This window comes from Peromyscus eremicus, chromosome 3 (assembly GCF_949786415.1).
Source record: "Peromyscus eremicus chromosome 3, PerEre_H2_v1, whole genome shotgun sequence".
In the NCBI taxonomy this organism is placed as follows: Eukaryota; Metazoa; Chordata; class Mammalia; order Rodentia; family Cricetidae; genus Peromyscus; species Peromyscus eremicus.
The window spans coordinates 97,726,724-97,734,878 of record NC_081418.1 but is presented as its reverse complement, the minus strand read 5'-3'; the positions used below and the strand labels follow the sequence as shown (position 1 = coordinate 97,734,878).

At 51.5% G+C, this 8,155-nt stretch overlaps 1 protein-coding gene across 4 annotated transcripts; it reads left to right on the top strand.

The window, feature by feature from the left end:
• Nucleotides 1-482: 482 nt before the first annotated feature.
• On the top strand, nucleotides 483-8,155 carry Nagk (N-acetylglucosamine kinase). Of its 4 annotated transcripts, none has more exons than XM_059258105.1 (10): nucleotides 483-558; nucleotides 2,275-2,359; nucleotides 2,511-2,609; nucleotides 3,299-3,440; nucleotides 4,285-4,395; nucleotides 5,020-5,132; nucleotides 5,816-5,903; nucleotides 6,681-6,778; nucleotides 7,169-7,247; nucleotides 7,950-8,155. In XM_059258105.1, exons 3-10 carry the CDS (start codon nucleotides 2,550-2,552, stop codon nucleotides 8,135-8,137), a joined length of 879 nt encoding a protein of 292 aa, XP_059114088.1. In that variant the 5' UTR covers nucleotides 483-558; nucleotides 2,275-2,359; nucleotides 2,511-2,549; the 3' UTR covers nucleotides 8,138-8,155. The 4 variants fall into 4 exon arrangements, with proteins under 4 accessions (XP_059114088.1, XP_059114085.1, XP_059114086.1 ...); XM_059258102.1 differs by lacking the exon at nucleotides 483-558 and adding an exon at nucleotides 565-790; XM_059258103.1 differs by lacking the exon at nucleotides 483-558 and adding an exon at nucleotides 831-961.

The following is an 8,155-nucleotide window of genomic DNA, read 5'->3' as shown; positions in this document are numbered from 1 at the left end:
GGGCCAAGAACCACCTGGAGGAGCCTGAGGTGGCACACGGGAGCCACTCTTCTGCCAGACCTGATGGCATCTTGCTCCTCTTCCATTGCACATTTTAGAATAGGGGAGGGTGGTGTTCAGAAGGTGAACTCAGGTCTGCGAATGGCAGCTTTTTGCAGGCTGAGCCAGAATTGTGTTCCAGGCCAGTCTGGGTTACACAGATGAGATACTGTCCAAAAAGAACAGGCTAGGCTCAGTTCACCTGTGGAGTGGTTGCCTGACATGCACGGAACTTGAGGCTCTGTTGAGCCCCACCACCGCTAGACCGATGCTGACAGCAGCCTGGGGCCCTTCTGCCCAGTACCGGCTCAGTACTCAGCGCAGCGTAGACAGACCCCAGGCTGCGCAGGAGGGGACAAAACCTTGGTTCCCCGCCCTGGTCCTCAGGCACTTCCGCCAGACTCTGAGCACGCCTCGGCATGCGTCTGCGCGTGCGCGCCCCATGGCGCCCCATAATTCACCGTGCGGTTGCCTGCTTCCGGCGTTCCCTCGAACACCTTCCCAGGCTTCTCAGTTGAGGTTCGGCCTCCGGGTGGAAGCTCAGGGCTGGAACCGAGCGGGCTAGTACTGGCCAACCTTGGCCACAGAGGCTGGGCCAGTTCGTACCCTGCGCGTGCGCGCCGAGGTCACATGACACGGGGCGGGTGCGCGGCGGTGGGCGGAGAGAATCAACCCAGTGAGAGGGAGGTTGCCTCAGAGGGACCTGCGGTGGCAACTGTACCATGGCTGCGCTCTTTGGCGGCGTGGAAGGGTGAGCGTTGGACGGGCCGAGGCTGTCTGTTAGGGAGCGGCGGGTCGGGGGGCGGCGGCCTTCTCCACGTGCCGAGCCTCCGGGCTCCACGGTACGACCACACCCCTCCCGGCCGCCACCTTCCCGCGGTCTTGTGTCAACGTGAAGAGAGTTGTACAGAGCTGGGGACAGGTGGGAAGTTGCTGGTCGCGAGTGGACGTGGGAAAGAGGCGGAAGCCCAGACTGAGATCTATGGCCAAGGGAAGCCGGGAGTTGAGCAGCTGCCCCCAGACCACCGTCTTGTCCTGGGGACTGGGACCCTCCACTGCTGTTGGTTCCCACAGTCTCCTGTTCAGAAACTGGTCTGTTGGACTTTGGGAAGTAGCTCTGCCGGGCATGGCTTTGGGTGCGATGTCAGCCCTCTCTGGGCCTCAATTGCCACATATGTAAATCAAGAACAAGAGTGAGCAAGATGGTGATTTGGCCTGTCCCCTGCGCACGATAAACTTCTTTTGTGGATCTGGGTGTGTCAAACCAGGACATGCTAGGAGGAGGGTCTGATATCATAACAGCTCACTGCTGACTTACCCTTAAAGTGTCTCCGTGAATTGATAAGGTGGACGGCCTCTGGTGTTTTTTGTTTTGTTTGGTTTGTGACCCCTTAAAAACAAACAAGGAAAAACCCTTAGCAGAATGTAGGAGTTTGCGCTTAGCCTTGTTATAGTCATCTGGAAGGAAGAGCTTAATTTTCCCTATTTTGTCAAGAAGTGATTTGGGATTCTTAGTCAGCTGTCTCGTTCGTTAATATCCCCTCCGAACTTGATTTCCTCTTTGAGTTGGATCATCGAGTTTTACATTTCAGGAAGTGCTGATCAGTAGGACATCACTCCTCCGAATGCCACTCTTCCTCTATGCCGCTTAACTCCAGAGGGTTTAGTTGTTGAGGTCTGTATGAATTTCTCCCTGCCTGGTGATCATTTCTCACAAGTGTCCTGAAGACCCTGGTGACAGGAGATGGGTCTCGAAAGTGGCTCTCAGCTGTTGTGAGAGGAGCAGAGATCTGCTTTTCTCCTCCGATGTATTTACCCTAAGTTGCTTTGGCCAGGCCCTGGGCCGGTTAGGATAGGGAATCACTCTGGAGTTGTACCTAGTGGAGCTCATAATGAGAAGCAGACACGAAACAACCTAATGCACTCTTAATTCAGAGCAGTCCTGCTCACTAGGGCTTACTAATGTGTGGAGAAGCCCCCATCAGACAAGTTTTAAGGTCTAGGGGATGAGTAAGTGGGATCTTGCAGGGGAAGTAGGACCTACAAGGAGAAAATGAGCAAGGCTCCATTTCCCTTTCCAGAGTGTGGCAGACACTAAACAGGTAGGTTTGGAAGTAGGGGTTGGGTTTGCTAAAGCTGTCTCTACCCTAGACTCCAATAAGGGACTACTATGCAAGCTTGGCTCTGTCTGCAGTTTTAGCAGGACTGAGTCTCCTCCCCACTTGTGTTTTATAGGGGAGGCACACGGTCCAAAGCCCTTTTACTTTCTGAGGATGGGAAAATCCTGTCAGAAGCAGATGGACTGAGCACAAACCACTGGGTAAAAAGCCATCCTGAGGGGACCAGAGGGCTTGGTTCTTATTTAATGTGCTGTAACTCCTGTTCAGGTGGTGGCTGGACCTCTTAGCAGCTGACAGGGGCAGTACAGGTCCTGCAAGCCTTTTTAACTCCTCCTTCCCTGTTGGGGCCAGCTGATTGGCACAGACAAGTGTGTTGAGAGGATCAACGAGATGGTGACCACTGCCAAACAGAAGGCTGGAGTGGATCCTCAGGTACCCCTTCGAAGCCTGGTGAGTCACCTGGAGCTGGGGCTGTCAACAGTGCTGAAGCAGGTGGCCAGTAGGGTTAGATGAGTTTGATGATGAGAGGAAAAGGTCTCTAGGGCCAGGACCCTCGATCTTATATAGCTGAGAATGTTTTTTAAGAGCATGGGGCTCCAGAGACCCATTGGTACCTTGATTTGAATCTCAGCTTTGCCACCCAGCATAGTGTCCCTTAAGTTAGTCACCTTTCTTTCTCTCAGCCTCAGTTTCCTCATTTTGCAAATACAAATACTAAGAGTTGTTGGGAAAGTGAGATAGTGAGATTGTGTTCCAAAATGGTCAGCACCCTGTAACCTGGAGGGCTCTTTAAATGTTAGCTCTTCTTCTCCCAGGTTGCTGTGACTGGCTACTTCTCAGATGTGCAAGGGAGCTATGCAGGCAGGCAGATCCCGTCAATGTCAAGCCAAGCTGCTTTCTCCATATCCTCTCACCTTGCTCCTTTGCCTGTGTCTTCCTTTCTTCCACCCTTTCCTAGGCTAGGCTGTCCCTGTAGGCATGGCCTTCTAAGGGCTTACTGTGGTGGTGGGGAGATAGAGTAGATGAGCAGAGTATGGCCATATGGGTGTCAGTCAGGAGGAGAGGGGTTAAGAAAAGAACTGATCTGGGGATGCTCCCTTCTTTCTTTGCTCAGCGTGTCCCTCTCCCTTGTGGCCTAGGGCCTGTCCCTGAGTGGTGGGGAGCAGGAGGAATCAGTGAGGCTCCTGATAGAGGAGTTGAAGGGCCGATTTCCCCACCTGAGTGAAAGTTACATAATCACCACTGATGCAGCAGGTTCCATTGCCACAGCTACACCGAATGGTAAGGATGTGAAGGGGGGATGGGGTTGAGAACTGAACTGTCTTATGGAGAAAGCCCCTTACCTACAACTGGCAAAACTTCTCTTACAAACATCTGGAAGGCAGCCACTGTTATTCTGTCCCAGCTGTCCTTTCCTGGGCATATTAAAACCCTTGCTAGACCAGGGACCAGGGACATAGGAGGAAGGAGGGCAGGATAAGTGTCTGGGTGGGAAGTGAGGGGTGGAATCTATGGGGGCAGAAGATGGCGGGTACGAAAGAGAAAGTGTAGGACTCTGTGGGTACGGTAGTATGCTGGTATATAACTGAGTCTCACCAGGCATGTCAGTGAACACCTTTTACTCCAGCTCTCAGGAGACAGAGGCAGGCAGACCACTGCAAGTTCAAGGCCAGCCTGCTCTACATAAATAAGTCCTAGGTCAGCCAGGGCTACCTTATGGGACCATCTCAAAACTGAAACTGGCTTAGGCTCTGATTTTTGAGAGGCCTTCCATCTTTGAGAAGTTGTGGAAGGGTTTTCACTTCTGTAGAAGGGGGAGTGGCTGTCTATGATTTAGGGTGCTGATGGTCACTGTAAGAACAGTCTGCTATAGTCTCTGGCATTAGGTACTCAGTAAACCAAGATCATTTGAAATCTAGCTGGCAGGGAGCCATGTTCCCTTGAAGAGATGCAGATTTGTGTTCTTCCTCCATCCCCTGGACAGAAGCAAGTGGGCTGCTTGCTCTGGGAGGTTGGGTGGTGGTCCATCCACTGTGGGGCTGGTTTCTGTCCTATCTTTTGCAGTGGGAAGCTGCTGCTCTGTGCAGGCTCTTGGCCACACTGAGCCCCCATCCCCTCTGCCCAGGTGGGATTGTGCTCATCGCTGGAACTGGCTCCAACTGTAGGCTTGTCAATCCCAATGGCTCCGAGAATGGTTGCGGTGGCTGGGGCCATATGATGGGAGATGAGGGCTCAGGTGAGCACACGTAGGGCCTGAACATACCCCCTCCCTCTCCCTGCCCTCTTGGTCCCTAAACCTAAACAGATGTCCCTAAATAGCACCTAAACCTGTTTCAGAGTACAGGGTAGTGTTAGGAGAATCACAGTTACCATCTTGCTCCTTAGTAGCCTCTCATGCCCAAGGTTCAGTTTATGGCATGGTGGTGCAGCCTACTTCTGTTGACTTTTGGAGACCTAAGGGAAGGATTCAAACTGAAGGTTAAGGCCATAGGTGTCCAGAGATTCTCTGCCAGTGGGAAAGGGGTCTAGAAACACTGCCCACTGACACTACTTTTAGGGCAGCATGTATACATTTCTTTGGTGGCTTTTGGGTCCAGCTCATGATGTATCTGCAGCTGTGTATGACAGCTCAACACCCTTGTCTTTGAATGGGAGCCAGTGTGACAAGTTTACCTACTCAGTCTTCCCACCAGCTTTCCCTTGTCTGGGTCTGCCAGATAGTTTGGTTAAAAGCCTCCCTCCCTACTGGGAGCCACTGATTGATCACTGACTTCTAACTGGTCTTGGGCTTGAGACTCCTTCTTGGTGAGGAGATGATGGCCTCTGTGATTGGCTGTCTTCTTTCCCTCTGCTCCTGCAGCCTACTGGATTTCACACCAAGCCATAAAAATTGTGTTTGATTCCATGGACAACCTGGAGGCAGCTCCTCACGATATTGGCTATGTCAAGCAGGCCATGTTCAACTATTTCCAGGTACTGCCTACCCCACAGTCATGTACACCTAGTGTAGGACACTGGGGAGTCCACAGGGGAGGCTGCAGGAGAAGGGGATGGGGGTCTCCAGGTGGGTCAGAAGAGCAACGTGGAGAAGTGACAGGGAAACGACAGGATTTAGAGTAATGTGGCAGTGTGTTCAGACCAGTGTGGCTGCCACTGCCTCTTAGGAATTTCAGCATTTTTGCAAAAAATTTAAACAAAGCCAAATGAGACAAGTATATAAAACACTTTGTAATGTTTCTGTAGATATATTTATCCCACCCCCACTAAAATGTACTCTGGAGAATCTGTATTTTGGGGGACTCAGAAGGGTGATGTGTTAGATTGGTGGTGGTGGAGGAAGACAGTTTGGGAGGTGAATCCATATCTTGGTTGCAGCACTTCTCAGAACCTCTGGTTTGCTACTCTTACTTAGGGACTGTAGGGGACTCCTCTTTAACTCAAGCAATCTTTTTAAGAGTTCTTCAGTGAATTTGATCTTGAGGAAGACAAAACTACTCAAATGATAAATCTCAAATTCCTGTAATTTTTAAAGCTTTAAAAAAGTCTCAAAATATTTTGGTCATTCCAATGGACATATATACTGGGAAGGCCACTTGGGGTGACAAACTAGGGGTTTTCTGTGTCTATTGACTGCTTGTGTCTCTTGTGTTCCTCAGGTGCCAGATCGGCTAGGAATCCTCACCCACCTGTATAGGGACTTTGATAAATCCAAGTTTGCTGGGTTTTGCCAGAAAATTGCAGAAGGTACTGCAGGTGCCGGCTTGTTTGTAGCTTGGTTCCACAAAAGCATGTCTAATGGGAGGGTGGTGCGTGGTTAAGCCTGTGTGCTGGTGGCTGTCTCACCAAGTACCCTGGAGTCTGTGGCTCAACTTGGTGTGGTGGATGGGGCGAAGGTGGGAGCAGACAGCACTGGATTGTCTTGTGTTTCTCTCCCTGGTGGCCATGTGGCTGATGCAATCCACAGGCGTGAGTTTGAGAACCTGAAGTGTGTCTGTTGGGCAAATTCACAGAAGCAGGGATTGGAAAGTTCAGGCAGCTTGTATTGGCTTTGGGAGGAGCTTGCCTGTCACACCTTGTGTTTTCAATGTGAGGTCTGCCCCCCTTTAACTTGGATTCCTTGGCCCCAGGACTTATCTCAGAACTAAGGCTCGAAATACCAGCCAGGATGGGGCTGGCCAGCAGCACACTGTTGGGAGTGCTGGTCACCAACAGGGGTGTCAGCAGTCTTCTCCGGGTCCCTTGTCTGTAGGGCTGATAACCAGCAATATGGTTTAACAGTTCACTGGAGTCTAGTCCTACTGCTCTGGTGAGGTGGGAGAGGATCTTCTCAAAGCTTAGTGAGCTGCTTCGGGCAGGGCACTGGAAGAGGAGGTACCTGGAATGGTGGGAGGAGGCTTGCTTTACCAATGTGGGCATCCAACCTAACATTGACTTGGCCTCTGCCTTACGGAAGGGAGAGAGTGGCTAGAGTAGATAGGCTGCTTCCTGTATTCTCCAGCCTCTTCCTCTTCCATGCTCCAGGTGCACAGCAGGGAGATCTCCTTTCCCGGTACATCTTCAGGAAGGCTGGGGAGATACTGGGCAAACATATTGTGGCAGTTTTGCCAGTGATTGACCCGGTGAGTTGAAGCAAGACACCAAGGCGGGTGGCAGCTGGAGGAGGTCTGGCCCTTGGCCTAGGGTGGTGAGACTGCCCCATCAAACTCTATGTGCTTTGATGCATCTGAATCTGTAGAGACTGACTTCATGTGGTGCTTGTCTTCTAGGCTCTCCATCTTCCTACTCAACTTCTTCCCATTTGACCATTCCTTTCCTCTTCTCTGCCTTACTTTCATGACTTCTGTTTTCCTCCTTGCCGCTTCTCCCTCCCTTTTTTTTCCTTGAGTCCACCTTCAGTTTCCCCACTAGAGGGAGAGTGTCTTGGACTGAAGTTGGTCTGAGGAAACATCCCAAGGCCCTGACAAGGTCTAGGGTCAGCTTGCAGTGTCCTATTTCTGCCTTCTTCCCAGGTCTTGTTCCAAGGGAAGCTTGGCCTCCCCATTGTGTGTGTGGGCTCAGTGTGGAAGAGCTGGGAGATGCTGAAGGAAGGTGAGTCTGCATGGGCATGTGTGGGCGAAGACAACAGATACAGCTGGAAAGGAGGGTGAAGTGAGGTCAGCACGTGACCCCCTCCTGGGGTTGCTAAACCTGTGCTCTACTGTAGAGCTATACAGCTCTAGCTCTTGAGCTGGTGAAAAGATGTTCTATTCCAAGTGATGTGTTAATCACTTTTTAAGATTTATTTACTTTTATGTTGTGTGGGTATTTTTGCCAGCATGTCTGTGCACCATGGATGTGCAGTACCCAAGGAGGAGTAGAAGAGGGTTGTCAGAACTGGAGTTACAGGTATTGTGAGCCACCATGTGGGTGCTGGGCACTGAACCCACGTCCTCTGAAGAGCAGCAAATACCCTTAACCACGGAGCCATCTCTCCATCCCCTTATAGCTCAGGCCAGTGTGGTAGCCTTAGTCACCATTCTGGTCAGAAGAAAGAATTTAGCATGGCAGCCTCAGCTCAGCCAGTTGCAGGGTTTACATTAGACTCTGAAACAGCTCAGGGTCCCTACTGGATTCTGGCACCAAGAAGTTGTGGGTGTTGCATGCTCTGGAGTTGAGTATGTGTTCCTTGGGCTGCTGGTCCCAGGACCCACAGCATCCTGGTGCCTCTGTGCTGGATGCTTGGGCATGGGGTCTCCAGCATCTCCACTGAAGCCCTAGCTGCTGATCTCTTCTTTATGTTCTTCTCTCCAGGCTTTCTCCTGGCACTGACTCAGGGCCGAGAGCTGCAGGCCCAGAAATCCTTTTCCAGCTTTACCCTGATGAAGCTGCAGCATTCTTCTGCACTGGGAGGTGCCAGCCTAGGAGCCAAGCACATTGGATACCAGCTTCCCCTGGACTATAGCATCAATGCCACTGCCTTCTATTCCTATACCTTCTAGGGCCTGCACCCCCTCCCC